A 26,655-nucleotide genomic window follows, 5' to 3' on the forward strand; every position below is an offset into this window, starting at 1 on the left:
AATGCAATGGCCCTTGAAGAGTTTGGCAAACAGAAACACATTTTAAATGTTATCATATCTTCAGTTGAGGTGGGAAAACACAGGTCGGCCATGTTAGTTCCACTTCGCTCCTCGTCTCCTAGACCTGGCCAGCTGTTTCCAGAGTGGCACTTATTAGCCCATCCAGATGCTGAATGTCGAATCCTGAGGAAGGGCTCTGGCTCTTTGACCCATATGTTTCCATTCTAGACCAGGATTCAGGCTTTTCAGCTTTCACAAGCGGTACCGTAATCAGTTCCATCGACATCTCTGTCTGCGTGCGGTGTTCGGTCAATCTAGCGTGACAGACTAGATGTCTGCTTCGGATCGGACAAGAACAGACGGAACCACACGAGGGGCACAGAAGCCTGCCAGGCTGGTCCTACAGGATATACAACGTCAGTGTGGGGACTGGAGGTGCTGCTCACACCTGTAGCACACACACACACACACACACACACACACACACATATACACACACACATATATACACACACACACACACACACACACATATACACACACACATACACACACACACACATACACACACACACACATATACACACACACACACATACACACACACACACATATACACACACACACACACACACACACACACACACACCTGGGAGAAGCCATAAAACTCCACCAGACTCCAGCACTGGGCCTGAGACACTTCATTACCACACAGGTGTGTGCCACTGTCACTCAAATGTTGTGTTCAAGTGGACTCGGGTCTCTGGCTGGGAAACTCACTTTTGTAAGGTATGAAAGGGGTGTGTAGTGTTCAAAACGTGGTACCTGGACGCGGTTCTCCATTTTGGAAAACTAAGCTTCCTTGTTTTCTCCTAAGTTCCAAGCAAACCACTTAAACCCCTCGCCGTCTCACTATTTCCCCCTCGCCGTCTCACTATTGAACAGCTAACCCACTGTAGCATATATATTTATATATTTATCCCTGCACTTCTTGCACTCTCCACTACTTCTTTGCACTATTGTTGTGTAACATTCACAGCTACTGTATATAGCCATTCCGCCTTGTACATATTTTTAAACTTCTTAGACCGTTGCACTGTTGCACTGTTGCACTGTTTGTCTTGTATTGTGTTGTAATGTATATTTTGTGTAAGCACATTGAGAGTCACTCTGCCAAGTCAAATTCCTTGTTTGTGCAAACTCACTTGGCCAATAAAACCTGATTCTGATTCTGATGCATGTAGAACCTCCACTGTCAACATAGAAACTGTCCATTTCAACATAGAACCGTACTGAACACCGGAGTCCTGACGCGCCGCCCGCAGCTGGCCACTGCTACCACTGAGATTTGTGATAATCATAAGTTATAATCAGTTATAATCATAAGTTATAATCAGTTATAATCATACGTTATAATCATTGTCTGTGTGTTTCAGTTTAGTCAGCGAATCCAAGTGGAGATGTGTCAGGGGGTTAATTAACTGCCCCCCCACTTTCTCCGTTGTTCTGCGGTTGCTCTCTCCCACCCCCTAATTTACCCAACTCCCCCTCCTCCTCTTATGACCTCACTGGTACATTAACATCCCCCCCCCACCCCCCAGGACATATGCTCACACATCACCTATTATGGAGTTCTTCAACAGTAGGTTGTGTGTGTGTGAGTGTGTGTGTGAATGTGTGTGTGTGAGTGTGTGTGTGTGGTCTGGTGTGTGGGCACCTCCGATCAGAAGCAGGTGGTGTGCATTAATGAGGCCAATATGGATGGCAGCGGTCTAGTGCCTTATGGCTGCAAATGAGTCTGATTCAAGCGGGATGACTGTGGCCCTACGGCTGCATCCTGCGCTTGTTAGCGCCCTGGAGACGCCGTTTCCACCGGATCTCTGCTGCAGCGCCACCTTCTGGGCTGTGTTCCGGTGCGTGTGTGCGTGTGTGTGTGTGTGTGTGTGTGTGTGTGTGTTTGTTCAGCTCCTCCGTGGCCCATCGAGCTCACGTGTGTGTGTGAGTGTGTGTGTGTGTGTATAAAAATGACTTCACATCTGTCAGTGAACAATTAAGACTGAAAAATGGTTTAGTTGGCCTGAATCTTGCTTTGGAAGACAGGAATCCAGCTTCTAGCTTTCGTCACTTTTTTTTGTGTTTGTAAAACTCAATAGCGTGGTGAGCGGGTGTGTTTGTAATACATCAACTTCATGTTCTTGGCTGCGAAAGCTTTGTTTATGTGAGGGCTATGGATGTGACACATTAAGGGCCGAATAAAGGACAGAGGAGAAAAGAGAAAAGGAGGCTTGGAAGGGATTTGTCCCATTCATTAATTCTGTTTCTCCCTCTGGTGGGGAAAAAACAACAAGAGAAAGACAAGCAGCCAAAGGCTGGTGTCACGTGTTGATGTACTGATCCCCACTGTAATCTCAGGTGATTCTGTGTATTTATCTGTGGGTCTTAGGGTTTTTCCTCCCAGGAAGGAAAGATTTGTTTTTCCCTTCTGAGATTTATTTGACCTGTCATCTCTCTGAGCTCAGTCCAAACACTAATGTATCCTACGCAGGCTTCAGGATCCTCGGCTGTTCAAACACTAGTGTAGCCTACGCAGGCTTCGGGATCCTCAGCTGTCCAGAGAGAAGTGTAGTCTACGCAGGCTTCAGGATCCTCAGCGGCCCAGAGAGTAGTGTAGCCTACGCAGGCTTCAGGATCCTCAGGGGTCCAGAGAGTAGTGTAGCCTACGCAGGCTTCAGGATCCTCAGCGGCCCAGAGAGTAGTGTAGCCTACGCAGGCTTCAGGATCCTCAGGGGTCCAGAGAGTAGTGTAGCCTACGCAGGCTTCAGGATCCTCAGCGGCCCAGAGAGTAGTGTAGCCTACGCAGGCTTCAGGATCCTCAGCTGTCCAGAGAGAAGTGTATCCTGGGCAGACTTCAGGATCCTCCGCTCGGCCCAGAGAGCGGACAGACTAGCTGTTTATACAGAAACACCTTTAAAATGTCCGCTTCACCCAAATAAATGAGCCCTTCATTCTCCTCCCACTGACTGCAGCCAGGCCCCGGACCAGACGAGTGTGTCAGTGATTAATGAAGGCCAGCGGCTTGTGTGTTTACACTCGACCAATCAGTTAAGCAGCGGGGTCGGGGACTCCAGTGCTCAGGGGACCCGCTCTGCTCAGCTCTGCTCTGCTCTGCTCTCCTCTCCTCTCCTCTGCTCTGCTCTGCTCTCCTCTCCTCTCCTCTCCTCTCCTCTCCTCTCCTCTGCTCTTCTCTGCTCTGCTCAGCTCTCCTCTCCTCTGCTCTGCTCTCCTCTCCTCTCCTCTCCTCTCCTCTCCTCTCCTCTCCTCTCCTCTCCTCTCCTCTCCTCTGCTCTGCTCTCCTCTCCTCTCCTCTCCTCTCCTCTCCTCTCCTCTCCTCTCCTCTCCTCTCCTCTCCTCTCCTCTCCTCTCCTCTCCTCTCCTCTCCTCTCCGCTCTCCTCTCCTCTCCTCTCCTCTCCTCTCCTCTCCTCCTCTCCTCTGCTCTGCTCAGCTCTCCTCTCCTCTGCTCTCCTCTGCTCTCCTCTCCTCTCCTCTCCTCTGCTCTGCTCAGCTCTCCTCTGCTCTGCGGTCTTTTCTAGAATGAGCCTGGAGTAGTGATGTCATTGTCTGGTTAGAGGCCTCTTCCTGTCTGCGCCGCTCAGCTGTCTTGAGTACACTAGTGGGTACAATAACAGACTCTTGTATTTATTACTCTAGTAATATACTGTAGCACACCAGGGTTAGATTCTTTCTGTACATTTCCTCCCAGTGGATTTTTAACCGTTGTTTAATAGTGCCTCAATCTAGAAGTTGTTAAATCTGATAGATAGATACTTTGCTATTGCTATAGAAAACAGGTGGTGAGTAATCATCACTCCTGACCTTCCTTCCCCACCCCATCTCTCATGAAACCCCTCCTGATCTCCCCATCCCCATCTCTCCTGATCTCCCTTTCCCCATCTCTCCTGATCTCCCCCATGATATCCCCATCTCTCCTGATCTCCCTTTCCCCATCTCTCCTGATCTCCCCTTCCCCATCTCTCCTGATCTCCCCCATGATCTCCCCATCCCCATCTCTCCTGATCTCCCTTTCCCCATCTCTCCTGATCTCCCTTTCCACATCTCTCCTGATTTCCCCTTCCCCGTCTCTCCTGATGTCCCCTATGATCTCCCCTTCCCCATCTCTCTTGATCTCCCCCATGATCTCCCCTTCCCCATCTCTCCTCAACTCGCCCATGATCTCCCCTCCTGATTTCCCCTTCCCCATCTCTCCTGATTTCCCCTTCCCCATCTCTCCTGATCTCCCCTCATGATCTCCCCTTCCCCATCTCTCCTGATCTCCCCTTCCCCATCTCTCCTGATCTCCCCTTCCCCATCTCCCCTTCCTCATCTCTCCTGATCTCCCCTCCTGATCTCCCCTTCCCCATCTCTCCTGATCTCCCCCATGATCTCCCCATCCCCATCTCTCCTGATCTCCCCTTCCCCATCTCTCCTGATCTCCCCCATGATCTCCCCTTCCTCATCTCTCCTGATCTCCCCTCCTGATCTCCCCTTCCCCATCTCTCCTGATCTCCCCCATGATCTCCCCATCCCCATCTCTCCTGATCTCCCTTTCCCCATCTCTCCTGATCTCCCTTTCCACATCTCTCCTGATTTCCCCTTCCCCATCTCTCCTGATCTCCCCTTCCCATCTCTCCTGATCTCCCCCATGATCTCCCCTTCCTCATCTCTCCTGATCTCCCCTCCTGATCTCCCCTTCCCCATCTCTCCTGATCTCCCCCATGATCTCCCCATCCCCATCTCTCCTGATCTCCCTTTCCCCATCTCTCCTGATCTCCCCTTCCCCATCTCTCCTGATCTCCCCTTCCCCATCTCTCCTGATCTCCCCTTCCCCATCTCCCCTTCCTCATCTCTCCTGATCTCCCCTCCTGATCTCCCCTTCCCCATCTCTCCTGATCTCCCTTTCCCCATCTCTCCTGATCTCCCTTTCCACATCTCTCCTGATTTCCCCTTCCCCGTCTCTCCTGATGTCCTCTATGATCTCCCCTTCCCCATCTCTCCTGATCTCCCCCATGATCTCCCCTTCCCCATCTCTCCTGATCTCCCCTCCTGATCTCCCCTTCCCCATCTCTCCTGATCTCTCCTTCCCCACCGCTCATTCCATCTCCATTGCTCAGGCTCCTTCCTAGTGGTTCACCTCCAGCAGGGAGGTATGACCTCACTGGAACATAGGAGGACAGGATTTCAGTTCAACATGATCTCTTTTTCCCAAAGTCTCCTCTCTCTCTCCCTCCCCTTCCTCTCTCTCTACTCTCTCTCGTCTGCTCCAAATTACTCTCTCATCCCTCCCTCTCACTCCTCTCTGCCTCCTCTCTCCTTCCCTCCTCTCCTCTCTCTCCCCATTACTCTCTCCCCTTCCTCTCTCTCTCTCTCTCTCTCTCTCTCTCTCTCCCTCCCCTTCCTCTCTCTCTACTCTCCCACTCCTCTTCCCCCCTTCGATCTTTTTCTCTTCCTCCTCTCCTCCCCATTACTCCCCCCCCCCCCCTCCATCCAGTGGTAGGAAGCAGGGCTGTCCAGAGGAAGCCTTACCGGACACATGGCTCTTATGCGGCTCTTATGCGGTTAGCTTCAGGGGGATGAGGTCAGCATCTGGGCTGTCTCAGAGTGCATGCTGGGAGCCCCTGGCCTCAGCAGTCATTCCCCGGCTCTCAGTAAAACTGCCAAGTCAGCTCTCAGTGAAACTGCCAAGTCAGCACTCTGATCCCCCCTCAGTCACACTGGAGCCCAGGGGACCACAGGCTCCCCACAGGGGACTCGGACCTGTAGCGTGAGTCATCAGTCGTGCAGGTAAGGCCTGATTCACTTCAGATCAGGACCAGGTCCCCTCGGTCTCATAGGGTCTGCCTCCGCATAGAGTCGCTCAGTCATCTTTAAAGACTGACAGCTAACAGCTCCTCATGTGAGAAGTCTAGAGCCAGTATTGACTGTCAGCCTCTCTCTCTCTTCTGCTCAAATCAGGGGAATGCGCTCATTTTCTGTCTGTACCTCTCTCTCTCTCAGATGAGCAGACAGATGTCTCTCTCTCTCTCTGTCTCTGTCTCTCAGATGAGCAGACAGACGTGTCTCTCTCTCCAGATGAGCAGACAGATGTCTCTGTCTCTGTCTCTCAGATGAGCAGACAGACGTGTCTCTCTCTCCAGATGAGCAGACAGACGTATATCTCTCTCCAGATGAGCAGACAGATGTCTCTCTCTCTCTCTCTCCAGATGAGCAGACAGACGTGTCTCTCTCTCCAGATGAGCAGACAGACGTGTCTCTCTCTCTCTCTCTCCAGATGAGCAGACAGACGTGTCTCTCTCTCCAGATGAGCAGACAGACGTATATCTCTCTCCAGATGAGCAGACAGATGTCTCTCTCTCTCTCTCTCTCCAGATGAGCAGACAGACGTGTCTCTATCTCTCTCTCTTTCTCCAGATGAGCAGACAGACGTGTCTCTATCTCTCTCTCTCTCTCCAGATGAGCAAACAGACGTGTCTCTTTCTCTCTGCTTCTCAGAGACAGCAGACAGACAGACAGACAGACAGACAGACGGACGTGTTAATGAAGTGTGAGCAGCTGTCCTGGTGCCTCCCAGAAGGCAGTGCTGTGTGTTGAGGTGATTGTGTTGAAACTGTAATGAGGGATTGGAGGTGGGGGCCATCGCTGGGCCACTGTGTTCGCCGCGGAGCGGAGCACATGTTAATAAGATCAGATGCCGATTCTGCTTTTGAGCGTTATTTGATCGGCCTCTAGACACACTGCACGGACGAGATCTGGACTGCAGAAGAAATCTTTTTCTCTCCCTCTCTCCCTCGCTCCCTCTCTCCGTTCCAGTTGTTCTCCCCGGGACATGAGGAGATATCCTTACATTAGACTGCCGGAAAATGATGGTACAGATATGGAAACTAATAGGTCAGCTTTTCCCCTCATGGTGCAGCATAGGCAACCTGTACTATCTGTTTCCTGTGACGTACCAATGAGTGATTTCTCCATCAGGTGTGACGCTCCGATGCTTCTGAGTGTAGAGCTCATACCAACAGGAGCATACAGTAGTAATGCTATCTTACAGTGTGAGGGGTATCCATGCGTATGAAAACATCATAAAAGTAATAAACGGAATAAAACTCCAGTGATGCTCCTGATTCATATTGTAAATAATGGTAAACTGCAGTGTTGTTCCTAATGTCTCACTGAAGGCCGATGTGATGTGGTGCTCCTAATTCAAATCGTAAATAATGGTAATGTCTCACTGAAGGCCGATGTTGTCTCTCTGACTCCGTGTTCTCTCCGTGTGTTCTATCCGGTTCTGTCTTAGGCTATCTCTGAGAATCGAGCCTGGGAACAGTTCTCCACGCCTGGTGTCGTCCAAAGAAGACCTTGGAGGTGAGAGATTGTTCTTCTCCTGTTTTCCCCGTGACCCCATGTTTCTGTTGTCCATACAGTATCCCAGCACTGAAGCCTATAGCCCCTGTTGTCCATACAGTATCCCAGCATTGAAGCCTATAGCCCCTGTTGTCCATACAGCATCCCAGCACTGAGGCCTACAGCAGGACTGCTGATGTAAACATTCCCACCTGCATGTGCGGGATCATGCTGTCTGGACCTTCAGGGTCTGGAAGACATCTTTAGTTGAAGACTTGAGCATCTGTGTTCAATCTGGTATAAATAAACCAAGTGAGAAGCACTTGAGCTGAACGGCCCTGGGGCAGAGTGGATTAGTGTAGAAACCTGTACTGACACAGGGACCTCACTCAGTCATTCGGTGACCCACTCCCTCATTCGGTCATTCACTCACTCACTCACTCACTCAGTCATTCAGTGACCCACTCCCTCATTCGGTCACTCACTCACTCACTCAGTCAGTCAGTCACTCACTCACTCACTCACTCATTCAGTGATCCACTCCCTCATTCGGTCATTCACTCACTCACTCATTCACTCACTCACTCACTCAGTCACTCACTCACTCACTCACTCACTCATTCAGTGATCCACTCCCTCATTCGGTCATTCACTCACTCACTCATTCACTCACTCACTCACTCACTCACTCACTCATTCAGTGATCCACTCCCTCACTCAGTCAGGCTGTAGGGTGGTGGGCTGTAGGGTGGAGGGTGGAGAGGATGTAGGGTGGAGGGTGGAGGGGCTGTAGGGCTGTAGGGTGGAGGGGCTGTAGGGTGGAGGGTGGTGGTTGGAGGATGGTGGGTGGAGGGTGGAGGGTGGTGGGGCTGTAGGGTGGAGGCTGGAGGGTGGTGGGGCTGTAGAGTGGAGGGGCTGTAGGGTGGAGGGGCTGTAGGGTGGAGGGGCTGTAGGGTGGAGGGGCTGTAGGGTGGAGGGGCTGTAGGGTGGAGGGGCTGTAGGGTGGAGGGGCTGTAGGGTGGTGGGGCTGTAGAGTGGAGGGTGGAGGGTGGTGGTTGGGGAACGTGGCTCATTCCTCAGCCCTGAGGTGGTTTCCCTGCAGTGGAAGAATGAGGTAATTAGCTGCCTACACTGTGTTGTGCAGACATGCTCAGAGCGCTTGGGCTTCCGTGCAGACAGACTTTCAAATGTTCCTGTGCAGATGGACTGGAAGGGGAAGTGTTGTGCCGACACACACTACCAAGATGTGCCTATGTGCAGGTGTAACATACTTATATGTGCAGGTGTGTACTGTACTTACATGTGTATATGTGCAGGTGTGTACTGTAGTTATATGTGCAGGTGTCACGTAGATGTGGATATATGTGCAGGCGTACTGTACTGTGATGCTTGTGGATGTGAATGCTCTGCTGTGTCCACTCTGTGTGTGTGTGTGTGTGTGTGTGTGTGTGTGTGTGTGTGTGTGTGTGTGTGCGTGTGCGTGTGCGTGTGCGTGTGCGTGTGCGTGTGCGTGTGCGTGTGCGTGTGCGTGTGCGTGTGCGTGCGCGTGCGCGTGCGCGTGCGCGTGCGCGTGCGCGTGCGCGTGCGCGTGTGCGTGTGCGTGTGTCTGTGTGTGTGCCCTTGTGAGAAGCAGGGGGAGAACGGGCAGCATGTTCATTCAAAACGTGTCTTCAGTATTTCAACTAATTGTGTGTGTGTGTGTGTGTGTGTGTGTGTGTGTGTGTGTGTGTGTGCGTGCTCTGGGTTGCATGAGGAGCTGATGGGTGAAGGTGAATTATTATTAGTTCTTAGTTCAGCGTTCGAGACTTGAGATGAGATAATGTTTGCATGTACGTTGCTATGGAAGCTGAACTAAATGTTTCCACTCTGCTTTCAAAGCCTAAGGAGTTAATTGCTGGAAATAGGAAATTGCCCGTGTCTATTAATTAATGCGCCCACTGATAGATTGGCTATGTTGAGAGAGGCAGACACGGGTCATACTGGCTTGTAACAGGGCGATACATGTCCCCTAGCAACAGCAGGAGTCGCAAAAGCATTTCCCCTAGCAACAGCAGGAGTTGCAATAGGCTGGAATGGTCCCCAGAGCCGGGGCTGGCTGGTCTGCTGGTTAAGACATGCAGTCATACCCGATGGGAGTAGACGGTGACCTCCAGACAGGCAGAACGCGCCTTTTACTGTTTGGAAACTTCTGCATAATGTTCACTCTGGTCACGTGGCACGTGTCAGGTGGAGTGCAACAAGGCAGAAGTTAAGAGCCCCACACACTTCAGCTCAGTCTGAGAGGATTTCCCCAGAGGAGAAGGTTTACTCTATAATACTCCACAGAACCTGACAAACATAAATAAACATTATAGCAAATAACTAACCATACAACTCCACCATTTCTGAATCATTCCAGTGCTGTTTAGGTGAATACTTCATCATAGTTTCTGTTAACTAATATTTCAACTATACAGAGATAGTTCTGTGGTATTAACAAAAATAACTAGATTTCAGAGCAGTTTTATGACATTGTGCACTGTACAGCCCCAGTCCATTAATGCCTTTTGGGGTTTTAGGATGCACTCTTTAAGCCGTCTCTGTAATAGAGGAATCTTTAGGGTTTTAGGATGCGGCCTTTAACCCATCTCTGTAGTGGAGGAATCTTTAGGGTTTTAGGATGCTGCCTTAAAGCCGTCTCCGTAGTGGAGGAATCTTTAGGGTTTTAGGATGCTGCCTTTAAGCCGTCTCCGTAGTGGAGGAATCTTTAGGGTTTTAGGATGCGCCCTTTAAGCCGTCTCCGTAGTGGAGGAATCTTTAGGGTTTTAGGATGCGCCCTTTAAGCCGTCTCTGTAGTGGGGGAATCTCATCTAGGATGCTCTCACACTGAGTGGACACCGGACTGTCCATCACCGCACTCCTACTGGGCATGCTCACTGTGCACCAACTCCATGCACTCTCTCATCACTCACACACTACTGGGAATTCACCATCACACACTCTCATGATACACTCCTCCCATCACACACTCTCATGATACACTCCTGCCGTAACACACTCTCATGATACACTCCTCCCATAACACATTCTCATGATACACTCCTCCCGTAACACACTGTACCCAGACACTTTTTGTCAAATTGAACTAATTGCTCCTCTTGGTCCTCTCGCTATCCGTTCAGTGTTCAGCGCTGGAAAAAACCTCATCCCTGGCTCTGTAAATGGCAGAGAGACATAGTAGCTCGGACCGAGCCATATACAATCCCAGCCAATCAACACTGTGCTTCAGGAGCACAGAAAGGGGGGGGGGGGATTCGATCTCAAATCGTGTTTAGAAGAGCACGTGTTAAAGTGTCGTTGAGGAGAGGTGTTCGAGGATGTCGCTCTCTCCTCCCATCAGTTTCATGTTTCCAGGGAATCGAGGGGGGAGTTGGTTTTGCTTCTGACTGCGCATTGATCTCCAGTATTGTGACTGTTGAGTCCTTAGAGTCTCCATCGTCCTGTCTGGCTCGGGTGATCGCTGTGTGATCTTTAGAGTCTCCATCGTCCTGTCTGGCTCGGGTGATCGCTGTGTGATCTTTTACTGTAGTTTTCACTTTACTCTCATGTCTCGATTTCCTGAGGACTGTTCAGGCTACTACACTACACAAGTGACACCACACACACACATCTGCACTGCTACACACACACACACTCCACACACACACACACACACACACACACACACACACACACACACACACACACACACGCACACACAGGTAGAGTCTCTCCTGCTATACTCAGTCTGATGTTAATCCTGATCTGGTAGCATCTCTCTCCTTATGCGCTCCAGTGCTCTTTGAAGAGGTTTAATGCCGGAGGTAGTGGAGACTGTGGTCGGCACACCATGGCTTCCCTGCCCTAATTGGCAGGAAGAGGCCTGTTGGCACTAGCGCTGAACACATAGCATTCCCATCTGTCTGCAGACGGAGGGCCTTTTAAAAGATGGTGGGGGGGGACGCAGTGCTTAGGGCGCTCCTCCTGATTAGTAAGAAAGCACTAATTCACCCCACTCTCACAAATACCTCACGCTTTTATGGCCTGCCGCTGGAAAAAGCGCCCCTGGCTGTGGTAGTGCTCTCTGTATGGGACCCCGAATCCCATCCAATGAAGAGTTACAAGTCAGTGTGTTTCCCTTTAACTGATATCAGTGTGTTTCCCTTTAACTGATATCAGTGTGTTTTTATCAGTGTGTTTTTGCACAACTATAACTTAAACAGTAAGGCTTTCTCAATATTAACTAGCTGAGAGTTTGAGCCGGTAATCTGTGTGTGTGTGTGTGTGTGTGAGCGTTCCGTTGTGCTGTAGGTGGTTTGCGGCGTGGCTAGCTCATTAGCACAGATGCAGGTCTGAAGTATCAGCATGTGTGGAGCTGGTGGCTTTTACGGCTGTTTGTTCAGCTCAGGAGAAGGCAGCAGCGGCACATGTGGGTCGGGCTAATTGGACGGGGGAATCTGTTAACGGTTGACTGGTGCCAGTGTGCCAGCGTGCCAGCGTGCCAGCGCGCCAGCGCAGGAACCCATAAACATGTGATCGTCCTTCATAAGCGCCCCCAGAGGACTGTGGGATACGGGAGGACACTGATGTTACCCGAGTCAGTATGATGGGTCAATTTGACATGCATCATGTATATATACCAATGTCATGTCATGTTTGTATGTGTTGTGTACATTGACCACATGTATGCTAGCATGCTCATCCTGATACGTGTATGATTTCATTTAGGTTTTGATCTGCCACGTTTCCCCTCCCCTTCCCCTCCCTCCTGTCCTGCCAAAATTATAAAACAGAATATATATATATATATATATATATATATATATATATATATATATACACACACATATACAATGAAGACTGATGGTGAGAATGTGTCCCTCCCTCTCAGGCCCCTCGGAGGTGTCTGCTTCTGTGAGGTACAGCCGGCGGCCCACCTGTCCAGATACGTCAGTGGGGGGACGCATGCCCACCCCCCCTCCTGCCCGCCATCGGAAGAGCCATAGTCTGGGCAACAAGTCAGTTCTCCTCAAAACACACGCACATACACACACGCACTCATGCGCACACACGCACGCACTCATGTACACGTACACGTACACGAACACACACACACACACACGCACTCACGTACTCATGTACACACACACACAGAAGAGTAACATCAATCTGACACACAACATGTGCAACTCAGGTCGTCTGACTATAAGATCTCCCTTTGAACTCTGTGTACCATTTAGCTCTAATTTCCTCTCCCTCACACACTCACACAACTTAATTCATAGATGTTACGACATCAGTTTATTGTTAATCACACGATTTGAGCCGTACAACTTCACCCCTAGCTTTTTCTGTGTGTTGACACCACTTTATTCAAACATCAGTGTGTTCTCCCTTTCTTTCTCTCTCTCACACACACACACACACACACACACACACACACACACACACACACACACACACACACACAGCATCAGCCAGTTTGGAGTGGCTGAGAGTAAGAGCGACACCTTCCCAGCGGAGAAACCACGCCACCTGCTGGATGACAGTTTCCTGGAGTCCCACAGTCCTGTGCGCAACCACACTCACGACTCCGTCTTCACCAATGGAGTCTCTCTAGGTACACAGCACTCATCACACATCCTGGTGTATGGCATGATGGTACCTCAGAAGCGTGTTCATGTTCTGTGCCCTTGTATGGGTGTGTGTGTAGTGGTGTTACTGTAAATATTTTACGGGAGCTGGTTGATGTCCAAAAGGCTTTACTGTAGGGCACGTTTTAGTTGCCTGATGTTGTTCCCTCAAACAGACACTAGAGGGCAGCATATCCCTGCCTGAAAAAATGCACATTATTTGCTTCAAAAAGAATCACAGTAATGGTAAATCAAATTAAATAAAATCAAACTTTATCTATATAGCGCATTTCATACCAAGAGGCAACGCAACACTGGTAGCCTGACAAAACCTAAACCACAAGAGTATACACACACTCACTCACTGGCCAGGGAACACATGAGGCCTTGGCCCCAGGGGTAATGGAGAGCTGTAGGCCTGTTGGTCGCGGCCGGTGAACTCGTTGTGAACTCTGTGCGTTGCGTGCTGTGTCCCCACAGGCAGCAGGGACAGCTCCTTCAGTGATGAACCGTCATCCGGTATGGAGAGGTAAGACCTGACGGCTTACGCCATTTTACCCATAATGCTCTTGTGTACATCTGTAGCATGGAATCACCTCTTAAATGATTCCCTCTTTCAAGTCTTGAAAGCCTAACAACTTCCTTGTGCTTAATCTATCATCTGATGAACCTTTTATTTAATAAACAAAAACCGTTCTTATTGCTATTTTTAATAACTATTATCGTCATGGGGATTACTTCTGTCGGTATAGAGTTCACTACTGTGACGTCGCCCTCTGCTTCACGAACTAGTCAGTGTGAACTCAGAGTTCCCTCTCAGAGTAGTGTGTAGTAACACTGAGGCGTGTTGTGTGTGTGTGTGTGTGTGTGTGTGTGTGTGTGTGTGTGTTCTCTCTCTCTCTCTCTCTCCCTATCAGGGGCCGTATGTACGCCACTCTGGGCCCCAACTGGAGGGTTCCGGTCCGCACGTCTCCTCGGAGCCGCAGTTATGTTTACAGGTGAGACCGGCCTCACGGGGCGTCAAACACACTCAGGAACTCTCAGCCCTGCACGTCTCATGGGGCGTCAAAACACACTCACTCACTCTTTAAAGAGGGCATAAGTACCAGAGTAACTTAACAGAGTAACACAGTGGCTCTCAAAGTGGCACGGTGGCTCAGGTGCTTGCACTGCCGCCTCACAGCAAGAAGGTCATGGGTTCGATTCCTGCAGGGGGCGCTGTTGGCTCTGGGGGGCAGGTCCTCCCCAGACCTTCAGTGCTCAGGTGGGCTATCTCCTGGGCCTTTCTGTGTGGAGTTTGCATGTTCTCCCCGTGTTCACAAGGGGTTTCCTCCACCAAGAACCCCAACAGAAAAAACATGCAAAAGGAACAGAACACTCTTCGTCCATCCTTGACCACGACAGACGGTTCACCTCACCTGGTGCCTGTGTGTGTGTGTGTGTGTGTGTCCTGTGTCGCCTCCATGTATTCACGTGTGTGCTGCAGTGTGTCACTTGTGCGATTAAAATCTGAACAATTTTTATTATTAACTTCTGTACCGTCTTCATAAGGCCTCTGTGTGCTGGTCCTCATAAGGCCTCTGTGTGCTGGTCCTCATAAGGCCTCTGTGTGCTGGTCCACATAAGGCCTCTGTGTGCTGGTCCACATAAGGCCTCTGTGTGCTGGTCTTCATAAGGCCTCTGTGTAGATAGATAGATAGATAGATGGATACTTTATTAATCCCGAGGGAAATTTACGTTTAAATTTACGTGTGCTGGTCTTCATAAGGCCTCTGTGTGCTGGTCTTCATAAGGCCTCTGTGTGCTGGTCCACATAAGGCCTCTGTGTGCTGGTCTTCATAAGGCCTCTGTGTGCTGGTCTTCATAAGGCCTCTGTGTGCTGGTCCACATAAGGCCTCTGTGTGCTGGTCTTCATAAGGCCTGTGTGTGCTGGTCTTCATAAGGCCTCTGTGTGCTGGTCTTCATAAGGCCTGTGTGTGCTGGTCTTCATAAGGCCTCTGTGTGCTGGTCCACATAAGGCCTCTGTGTGCTGGTCTTCATAAGGCCTCTGTGTGCTGGTCCACATAAGGCCTCTGTGTGCTGGTCCACATAAGGCCTCTGTGTGCTGGTCTTCATAAGGCCTCTGTGTGCTGGTGTCAAGCAGGGAGCCCAAGTATCCAGACTTCCAACAGAGTGCTAATTGTAGGATTGCATCTCTTAGTCTCGCTTGCAAAGCCAGGCAGGCAGGAGGGGTAACTCAACCACACCATCTACAGGCTGAAGACCTCTGACCTTTGACCTCATGATGTCACAGTAAACAAAGTCATGAAGTCTGAAGTCGTGTCTGAAGTATGAAAAATGTCTGAAGTATTTACATCCAGAATAGTGTTCACAGTGTTTACTGAGCTTGAAAAGAACACACAGCCGTAACAGTGATAGTGGGGTGACCCATCAGCAGTGAGATGGTGTGAGAGTTGCCCTCCACCTAATATCTAGTTTACCGTGCACGAGTGTCTGTGTTAGACTACAACACTGTGCCTGACTGTGTGACACTGTCCCTGTCTGTCTGATGCTGTGTGACACTGTCCCTGTCTGTGTGACGCTGTGCGACACTGTCCCTGTCTGTCTGATGCTGTGTGACACTGTCCATGTCTGTCTGATGCTGTGTGACACTGTCCCTGTCTGTGTGACGCTGTGTGACACTGTCCCTGTCTGTCTGATGCTGTGTGACACTGTCCCTGTCTGTCTGATGCTGTGCCTGTCTGTCTGATGCTGTGCCTGTCTGTCTGATGCTTTGTGACACTGTGCTTGTCTGTCTGATGCTGTGCCTGTCTGTCTGATGCTTTGTGACACTGTGCCTGTCTGTCTGATGCTGTGCCTGTCTGTCTGATGCTGTGCCTGTCTGTCTGATGCTGTGCCTGTCTGTCTGATGCTGTGCCTGTCTGCCTGATGCTGTCTGATGCTGTGCCTGTCTGTGTGATGCTGTGCCTGTCTGTCTGATGCTGTGTGATGCTGTCCCTGTCTGTGTGATGCTGTGTAACGCTGTGCCTGTATGTGTGATGCTGTGCCTGTCTGTGTGATGCTGTGCCTGTCTGTGTGACGCTGTGCCTGTCTGTGTGACGCTGTGCCTGTCTGTGTGATGCTGTGCCTGTCTGTGTGACACTGTGCTTGTCTGTCTGATGCTGTGCCTGTCTGTCTGATGCTGTGCCTGTCTGTCTGATGCTGTCTGATGCTGTGCCTGTCTGTGTGACGCTGTGCCTGTCTGTGTGACGCTGTGCCTGTCTGTGTCTCTCAGCAGGCCGTCGGGGGCCGTGTCCAGTTACGAATGCAGCGCCCTGTGCAGCATCACCATGGAGGGGCCGCTGCGCAGGAAGACTCTGCTGAAGGGAGGACGCAAACCCACTGTACGTATGCCAACCTTAGGGGACGCAAACCCACTGTACGTATGCCAACCTTAGAGGACGCAAACCCACTGTACGTATGCCAACCTTAGAGGACGCAAACCCACTGTACGTATGCCAACCTTAGAGGACGCAAACCCACTGTACGTATGCCAACCTTAGAGGACGCAAACCCACTGTACGTATGCCAACCTTAGAGGACGCAAACCCACAGTACGTATGCCAACCTTAGGGGACGCAAACCCACTGTACGTATGCCAACCTTAGAGGACGCAAACCCACTGTACGTATGCCAACCTTAGAGGACGCAAACCCACTGTACGTATGCCAACCTTAGAGGACGCAAACCCACTGTACGTATGCCAACCTTAGAGGAAGCAAACCCACTGTACGTATGCCAACCTTAGAGGACGCAAACCCACTGTACGTATGCCAACCTTAGAGGACGCAAACCCACTGTACGTATGCCAACCTTAGAGGACGCAAACCCACTGTACGTATGCCAACCTTAGAGGACGCAAACCCACTGTACGTATGGCAACCTTAGGGGACGCAAACCCACTGTACGTATGGCAACCTTAGAGGACGCAAACCCACAGTACGTATGCCAACCTTAGAGGACGCAAACCCACTGTACGTATGCCAACCTTAAGAGGACGCAAACCCACTGTACGTATGCAACTTAGAGGACGCAACCCACTGTACGTATGCCAACCTTAGAGGACGCAAACCCACTGTACGTATGCCAACCTTAGAGGACGCAAACCCACTGTACGTATGCCAACCTTAGAGGACGCAAACCCACTGTACGTATGCAACCTTAGAGGACGCGAAACCACTGTACGTATGCAACCTTAGAGGACGCAAACCCACTGTACGTATGCCAACCTTAGAGGACGCAAACCCACTGTACGTATGCCAACCTTAGAGGACGCAAACCCACTGTACGTATGCCAACCTTAGAGGCGCAAACCCACTGTACGTATGCCAACCTTAGAGGACGCAAACCCACTGTACGTATGCCAACCTTAGAGGACGCAAACCCACTGTACGTATGCCAAACCTTAGAGGACGCAAACCCACTGTACGTATGCCAACCTTAGAGGACGCAAACCCACTGTACGTATGCCAACCTTAGAGGACGCAACCCACTGTACGTATGCCAACCTTAGAGGACGCAAACCACTGTACGTATGCCAACCTTAGAGGACGAAACCACTGTACGTATTGCCAACCTTAGAGGACGCAAAACCCACTGTACGTATGCCAACCTTAGAGGACGCAAACCCACTGTACGTATGCCAACCTTAGAGGACGCAAACCCACTGTACGTATGCCAACCTTAGAGGACGCAAACCCACTGTACGTATGCCAACCTTAGAGGACGCAAACCCACTGTACGTATGCCAACCTTAGAGGACGCAAACCCACTGTACGTATGCCAACCTTAGAGGACGCAAACCCACTGTACGTATGCCAACCTTAGAGGACGCAAACCCACTGTACGTATGCCAACCTTAGAGGACGCAAACCCACTGTACGTATGCCAACCTTAGAGGACGCAAACCCACTGTACGTATGCCAACCTTAGAGGACGCAAACCCACTGTACGTATGCCAACCTTAGAGGACGCAAACCCACTGTACGTATGCCAACCTTAGAGGACGCAAACCCACTGTACGTATGCCAACCTTAGAGGACGCAAACCCACTGTACGTATGCCAACCTTAGAGGACGCAAACCCACTGTACGTATGCCAACCTTAGAGGACGCAAACCCACTGTACGTATGCCAACCTTAGAGGACGCAAACCCACTGTACGTATGCCAACCTTAAAGGACGCAAACCCACTGTACGTATGCCAACCTTAGAGGACGCAAACCCACTGTACGTATGCCAACCTTAGAGGACGCAAACCCACTGTACGTATGCCAACCCTTAGAGGACGCAAACCCACTGTACGTATGCCAACCTTAGAGGGAACCGCAACCTTAGAGGAAGCAACCCACAGTACGTATGCCAACCTTAGAGGACGCAAACCCACTGTACGATGCCAACCTTAGAGACGCAAACCCACTGTACGTATGCCAACCTTAGAGGACGCAAACCACTGTACGTTGCCAACCTTAGAGGACGCAAACCCACTGTACGTATGCAACCTTAGAGGACGCAAACCCACTGTACGTATGCCCCTAGAGGACGCAAACCCACTGTACGTATGCCAACTTAGAGACGCAAACCACTGTACGTATGCCAACCTAGAGGACGCAAACCCACTGTACGTATGCCAACCTTAGAGGACGCAAACCCACTGTACGTATGCCAACCTTAGAGGACGCAAACCCACTGTACGTATGCCAACCTTAGAGGACGCAAACCCACTGTACGTATGCCAACCTTAGAGGACGCAAACCCACTGTACGTATGCCAACCTTAGGACGCAAACCCACTGTACGTATGCCAACCTTAGAGGACGCAAACCCACTGTACGTATGCCAACCTTAGAGGACGCCAAACCCACTGTACGTATGGCCAAACCTTAGAGGACGCAAACCCACTGTACGTATGGCAACCTTAGAGGACGCAAACCCACTGTACGTATGCCAACCTTAGAGGACGCAAACCCACTGTACGTATGCCAACCTTAGAGGACGCAAACCCACTGTACGTATGCCAACCTTAGAGGACGCAAACCCACAGTACGTATGCCAACCTTAGAGGACGCAAACCCACTGTACGTATGGCAACCTTAGAGGACGCAAACCCACTGTACGTATGGCAACCTTAAAGGACGCAAACCCACTGTACGTATGCCAACCTTAGAGGACGCAAACCCACTGTACGTATGCCAACCTTAAAGGACGCAAACCCACTGTACGTATGCCAACCTTAGAGGACGCAAACCCACTGTACGTATGCCAACCTTAGGGGACGCAAACCCACTGTACGTATGCCAACCTTAGAGGACGCAAACCCACTGTACGTATGCCAACCTTAGAGGACGCAAACCCACTGTACGTATGCCAACCTTAGAGGACGCAAAACCCACTGTACGTATGCCAACCTTAAAGGACGCAAACCCACTGTACGTATGCCAACCTTAGAGGACGCAAACCCACTGTACGTATGCCAACCTTAGAGGACGCAAACCCACTGTACGTATGCCAACCTTAGAGGACGCAAACCCACTGTACGTATGCAACCTTAGAGGACGCAAACCACTGTACGTATGCCAACCTTAGAGGACGCAAAACCCACTGTACGTATGCCAACCTTAGAGGACGCAAACCCACTGTACGTATGCCAACCTTAGAGGAACGCAAACCCACTGTACGTATGCCAACCTTAGAGGACGCAAACCCACTGTACGTATGCCAACCTTAGAGGACGCAAACCCACTGTACGTATGCCAACCTTAGAGGACGCAAACCCACTGTACGTATGCCAACCTTAGAGGACGCAAACCCACTGTACGTATGCCAACCTTAGAGGACGCAAACCCACTGTACGAGTATGCCAACCTTAGAGGACGCAAACCCACTGTACGTATGCCCAACCTTAGAGGACGCAAACCCACTGTACGTATGCCAACCTTAGAGGACGCAAACCCACTGTACGTATGCCAACCTTAGAGGACGCAACTCCACTGTACGTATGCCAACCTTAGAGGGACGCAAACCCACTGTACGTATGCCAACCTTAGAGGACGCCAACCCACTGTACGTATGCCAACCTTAGAGGACAGCAAACCCACTGTACGTATGCCAACCTTAGGAGGACGCAAACCCACTGTACGTAATGCCAACTTAGGGGACCGCAAAACCCACTGTACGTATGCCAACCTTAGAGGACGCAAAACCCACTGTACGTATGCCAACCTTAGAGGACGCAAAACCCACTGTACGTATGCCAACCTTAGAGGACGCAAACCCACTGTACGTATGCCAACCTTAGAGGACGCAAACCCACTGTAACGTATGCCAACCTTAGGGACGCAAACCCACTGTACGTATGCCAACCTTAGAGGACGCAAACCCACTGTACGTATGCCAACCTTAGAGGACGCAAACCCACTGTACGTATGCCAACCTTAGAGGACGCAAACCCACTGTACGTATGCCAACCTTAGAGGACGCAAACCCACTGTACGTATGCCAACCTTAGAGGACGCAAACCCACTGTACGTATGCCAACCTTAGAGGACGCAAACCCACTGTACGTATGCCAACCTTAGAGGACGCAAACCCACTGTACGTATGCCAACCTTAGAGGACGCAAACCCACTGTACGTATGCCAACCTTAGAGGACGCAAACCCACTGTACGTATGCCAACCTTAGAGGACGCAAACCCACTGTACGTATGCCAACCTTAGAGGACGCAAACCCACTGTACGTATGCCAACCTTAGAGGACGCAAACCCACTGTACGTATGCCAACCTTAGAGGACGCAAACCCACTGTACGTATGCCAACCTTAGAGGACGCAAACCCACTGTACGTATGCCAACCTTAGAGGACGCAAAACCCACTGTACGTATGCCAACCTTAGAGGACGCAAACCCACTGTACGTATGCCAACCTTAGAGGACGCAAACCCACTGTACGTATGCCAACCTTAGAGGACGCCAAACCCACGTACGTATGCCAACCTTAGAGGACGCAAACCCACTGTACGTATGCAACCTTAGAGGAAGCAAACCCACAGTTACGTATGCCACCTTAGAGGACGCAAACCCACAGTACGTATGCCCAACCTTAGAGGACGCAAACCGCACTGTACGTATGCCAACTTTAGTGGGACGCAAACCCACTGTACGTATGCCACCTTAGAGGACGCAAACCCACTGTACGTATGCCAACCTTAGAGGACGCAAACCCACTGTACGTATGCCAACCTTAGAGGACGCAAACCCACTGTACGTATGCCAACCTTAGAGGAACGCAAATCCACTGTACGTATGCCAACCTTAAAGACGCAAACCCACAGTACGTATGCCAACTTAGAGGACGCAAAACCCACTGTACGTATGCCAACCTTAGAGGACGCCAAACCCACTGTACGTATGCCAACCTTAGAGGACGCAAACCCACTGCATGCCCTTAGAGGACGCAAACCACTGTACGTATGCCAATCTTAGAGGACGCAAACCCACAGTACGTATGCCAACCTTAGAGGACGCAAAACCCACAGTACGTATGCCAACCTTAGAGGGCGCAAACCCACAGTACGTATGCCAACCTTAGAGGACGCAAACCCACTGTACGTATGCCAACCTTAAAGGACGCAAACCCACTGTACGTATGCCAACCTTAGAGGACGCAAACCCACTGTACGTATGCCAATCTTAGAGGACGCAAACCCACAGTACGTATGCCAACCTTAGAGGGTGCAAAACCCACTGTACGTATGCCAACCTTAGAGGACGCAAACCCACTGTACGTATGCCAACCTTAGAGGATGCAAACCCACTGTACGTATGGCAACCACAAACCCACCGCACCTATGTCAACCTTAAAATGGACAAACTTACCATATGAATGTCGACCTCAAAGTGGCCACTGTCTGTATGTCAACCTTAGGAGACAGAAACCCACTATATGTATATGCCAACTGCAAACGCACCTTACAGATGCTTGCGTTAAACCCACTGTACATATTCCAACCTCAGAGGACACAAACCCACAGTACGTATGCCAACCGTAGAGGACGCAAACCCACTGGACGTATGCCAACTTTAGAGGATGCGAGCGACATAGTTGAATAGTACTGAACTGTATTCTATGTCTGTTCCCAGCTGTCCTCCTGGACTCGTTACTGGGTCGCCCTGGCGGGTCCCACGCTTGTGTACTTCGGAGCGAAAGCTCTTCGAGCCAGTGAGAGGAGACATGTGAGTGTTGATGGGAGGTCATGAGAGTTAACACACACACAGTAAGCTAGTCACTGGCAGGGTCAGAGGGCCATATGCAGTATGGGTTTCAGGGTCTGCCTCAAGGACTCTTCAGGACACAGCCACTCGGAGCCAGACTCACACTACAAGCCTTCTGATTCCTAGATGGCCAATACTTCCCAGTTATTGATTAGGCTGCTACCCTAATCAATAACTGTGTTTGCTGCCAGAATCAGCACTCATATATACCAATCATATACTGTATAGTCAATCTTTATGCTACAATAACTGACCTATAGGTGGCTATAGCATGCCCCTACACGTTATACTTCAGGTGACGACTGACCATCCATCAGTCACTGCATTACCACTACCAATGAAAACTAGCGGTCTGCCCAGATTACATAACAGCATAATTTCACACTGTGTCTTCCTCCTGTTTTATATGCAGTATAAATCGACACCCTGTAAAAAGATCACTCTGACTGGGTGGATCGCAGTACTGCCGGACGATCCTGACCATCCCAACATTTTCCAGCTGAATGACCCTGATAAAGGTAAACACACCTGATCTGCTAAAGGTAAACAGACCTGCTAAAGGTAAACACACCTGATCTGCTAAAGGTAAACAGACCTGAAACTTTGGCCAAATCGAAGCATTTATCCATTCGCGCTTGAAAGGCCGCGATTCGTCTGCGCTTTCTCCTGAGCCCGCCCCTCGATGTGTTGCTATGGTGATTTAGCCAAAGTTGCTTCGACGAACCGAAAAGAGGGACTTATATTATCTCATCCTGAAAATGATCTCGGTAACTCGCTAAACGAGGTGCGACGAACGAGGCCCTGATCTGCTAAAGGTAAACAGAGCTAATAAAGCTAAATAAACCTGATCTGCTAAAGGTACACACCAGGGGATATTCCAAGTACGTGGTTAAGTGACAAACCTGAGTAAGTTAACGCAAAGTAAGTGGTAAACCGCCCAATAGAAGAGCTCTATAGCTTCATACAGACCTGCTAAATGTAAACAGACCAGATGCACCAGGGCCCAAATTTGATTAACAGCCAATGAGCAAAGGAACAGCTCCGGCAGAGTCAGTCAAAACCAGCCAATGAGCAAAGGAACAGCTCCGGCAGAGTCAGTCAAAACCAGCCAATGAGCAAAGGAACAGCTCCGGCAGAGTCAGTCAAAAACCAGCCAATGAGCAAAGGAACAGCTCCGGCAGAGTCAGTCAAAAACCAGCCAATGAGCAAAGGAACAGCTCCGGCAGAGTCAGTCAAAAACCAGCCAATGAGCAAAGGAACGGCTCTGGCAAAGCAGTCAAAGGCAGTCAGAACGGTAATCTTCAGTCAGGTTGGAGAGGCTGGAGCAGAGAGCAGTACCAGCATGCACTGCTGCTCTCACCGCTGCTGGGGTTTGTGCTCCACAGGAAATGTTTACAAGTTCCAGACGGGGTCGAGGTTTTCAGCCATCGTCTGGCACAAGCACCTGGAGGAGGCGTGTCGTAGCAGCCGTCCTCAGGTAAGACACATCTGCCCTGCTACACACTCTACACACACACACGCACACACACACACAAACACACACCTGCACTGCTACATACTCTCCACACACACACACACACACACACACACCTGCACTGCTACACACTCTCCACACACACACACACACACACACACACACACACACACACACACACCTGCACTGCTACACACTCTCCACACACACACACACACACACACACACACACACACACACCTGCACTGCTACACACTCTCCACACACACACACACACACACACACACACACACACACCTGCACTGCTACATACTCTACACACACACTCACACACACACACACACACACACCTGCACTGCTACACATTCTCCACACACACACACACACACACACACACACACACACACACACACACACACACACCTGCACTGCTACACACTCTCCACACACACACACACCTGCACTGCTACATACTCTCCACACACACACACACACACACACGCACACACACACACACACACATCTGCACTGCTTCACACGCGCACATACACATACAAACACACACATGCACACACACACATCTGCGCTGCTACACACATACACACACACACACACACCCCTCTCACATACTCACCCACCTCTCCTCCCTCGTCATGACGGGTCTTTTGAATTTCTGACATTTCATCTGCTCCACTCCACTCGTCACTTAGCTGTTCTCTGTCACAAACATTATCACACACACATCCTCATACACTTCAGCTGCATTGCTCCATACACAAACACACTCTCCACACACACACACATATCCTCACACAAACACATCCTCACACACAAAGCTGCACAGCTCCACACACACACACACACACACACACACACACACACACACATACACACCACACACACACACACAAACCTCTCCTCACTCACATACTTTATCTCACCCTCCTCCCCCCCGTCCTCATGGCCACTGCTTTGACTCTCTTGTGTTAATCGGCTCCACTGCACTTGTCACGGACCTGTCCTTTGTCACACACATTATCACACACATACACAAGTTATTTTATTACACACACACACACGTACGTTATTTGACATGATCACACACACACACAAGTTATTTTATTACACACACACACACACACGTTATTTCATATGCACTGCTGCCCAACCACCATTACATGTCACTAAACACCTTTATCCAGAAACATGTTCCTAGCCTTACAGACGCATGTCCTGCATAGCCTTACAGACGCATGTCTGCATAGCCTTACAGACGCTGCATAGCCTTACAGACGCTGCATAGCCTTACAGACGCATGTCCTGCATAGCCTTACAGACGCTGCATAGCCTTACAGACGCATGTCTGCATAGCCTTACAGACGCATGTCTGCATAGCCTTACAGACGCATATCTGCATAGCCTAACAGACGCTGCATTGCACTCACTACTGCCTGTCCTGATGTGCTTGATCTTCTCAGGCCCCAGCCAACCTCATGTCATTTGAGTAGCTGCCAGGAGAGGGCGCTGTTGAGTATGAAGTACCAGTCTTCTTCTTGGGCTGGAGCACCCAGTGTTCCAGAGACCCGTGGGATTGTTCCACCCCTCTGTGCTCCGCCACCCATGGGATCTGGTTCAAGGTCCTCTTCCCTTTGTTCAAAGAAGCGGAGAGGAGATTAAGACTCCGCACCCGCTACTGTGATATGGTATCCCAGCAGGCCTTTCACAGCTCCAGGACATGGACCACTGCCAAGTGTCACAGTAGCCCTGCACACTGGTATACAGCACCTAGGACGTCTGTGTACTCTCCACACACACACACACACACACACACACACACGCACACACACACACACACTCTCTTGCTGGGCCAGCGCCGAGCCTGGTTGTAAATAAACTGTACATATCATTCCAAATGTTGTCTAATTTAATATCTCTTGTAAAACAAGTGCCAACTGATGATGTGTTCCACGTTCATGTTAATCAGATATTCATCTTAAATATTGGATGGTGGTGACTGTGCGCGCACACACACACACACACACTTACAGACAGAGCTGCCTCACACACACACACCATGGACACACAGGCCTCATCACACACACGCCACTTCATGTGACAAGGAAACAAGTCCAATGACTGTAAATGAAACATAGTGAGGATTAAATGTGTGATTGTCTGTATTCTAATGATTAGTATTTGTGGTGGTATAACTGTTGACTAAGTGGTAGTGTAGTGTCTCTATCATGTCCAATCCTTTCTTCAGAGTGTGAAATAACACATATACACAAGCACGCACGCACGCACGCACGCGCGCACACACACACACACACAGACACACACTGTAACAATGTGATTGTGTGAAGGTGATTGAATCATACAGATGTGAAGGACTGAGTTTTGTATTTGTAAATAAATCTTTGACTTCACCTCAGTGGACCTGCAGTCAACCGTGACCAAGTATTTACACACGTTTCCTCCTGTGCCTTCCCCTCCACCCCTACACCACCCTACCCCCACCCCACCCCCCTCTGTACATGACACACACATTTGTTCTGTTTGTTAACTGACGTGGTCTTCATTACTTCTGTCTAAAGCGCAATTTATGGTCGTCCGTTTACGGACACACAGAGACACGGAGAGCCCTCTCCAAGCACCTCTCCGTGGCCTGACGTGCACCTCCGACTCCGTCAATCCGTCAATACATCGGTATCAATGCTTTACGACACCCACAACCGTCGGAGAACCATAAATGAAAGCGAGTCCGTCGAGGCAACTGCGTGACCGCGGAGTCGTAGAAGTATATTTCGGCCTTAAATCATGGTCCTTGTG

The 26,655-nt window shown here is 50.3% G+C and overlaps 1 protein-coding gene across 3 annotated transcripts in view; it reads left to right on the forward strand.

The window, feature by feature from the left end:
* The window catches only part of ralgps1 (Ral GEF with PH domain and SH3 binding motif 1), a 150,379-nt gene extending 124,122 nt beyond the window's left edge, over nt 1-26,257 (forward strand). For 2 of the 3 annotated variants that reach the window (XM_031570904.1, XM_031570905.1), the window contains 10 exons: nt 7,347-7,414; nt 12,303-12,429; nt 12,883-13,031; nt 13,525-13,573; nt 13,962-14,042; nt 16,319-16,427; nt 22,221-22,313; nt 22,765-22,870; nt 23,738-23,829; nt 25,305-26,257. In XM_031570904.1, the coding sequence (XP_031426764.1) occupies nt 7,347-7,414; nt 12,303-12,429; nt 12,883-13,031; nt 13,525-13,573; nt 13,962-14,042; nt 16,319-16,427; nt 22,221-22,313; nt 22,765-22,870; nt 23,738-23,829; nt 25,305-25,334 (904 nt within the window). In that variant the 3' untranslated portion in view covers nt 25,335-26,257. The remainder of the gene's footprint in view (nt 1-7,346; nt 7,415-12,302; nt 12,430-12,882; nt 13,032-13,524; nt 13,574-13,961; nt 14,043-16,318; nt 16,428-22,220; nt 22,314-22,764; nt 22,871-23,737; nt 23,830-25,304) is intronic. The other variant, XM_031570906.1, reaches the window with a different exon arrangement.
* The last annotated feature ends 398 nt before the right edge of the window (nt 26,258-26,655 follow it).

The sequence above is a fragment of the Clupea harengus genome, chromosome 7 (genome assembly GCF_900700415.2).
Source record: "Clupea harengus chromosome 7, Ch_v2.0.2, whole genome shotgun sequence".
NCBI classification, from domain to species: Eukaryota; Metazoa; Chordata; class Actinopteri; order Clupeiformes; family Clupeidae; genus Clupea; species Clupea harengus.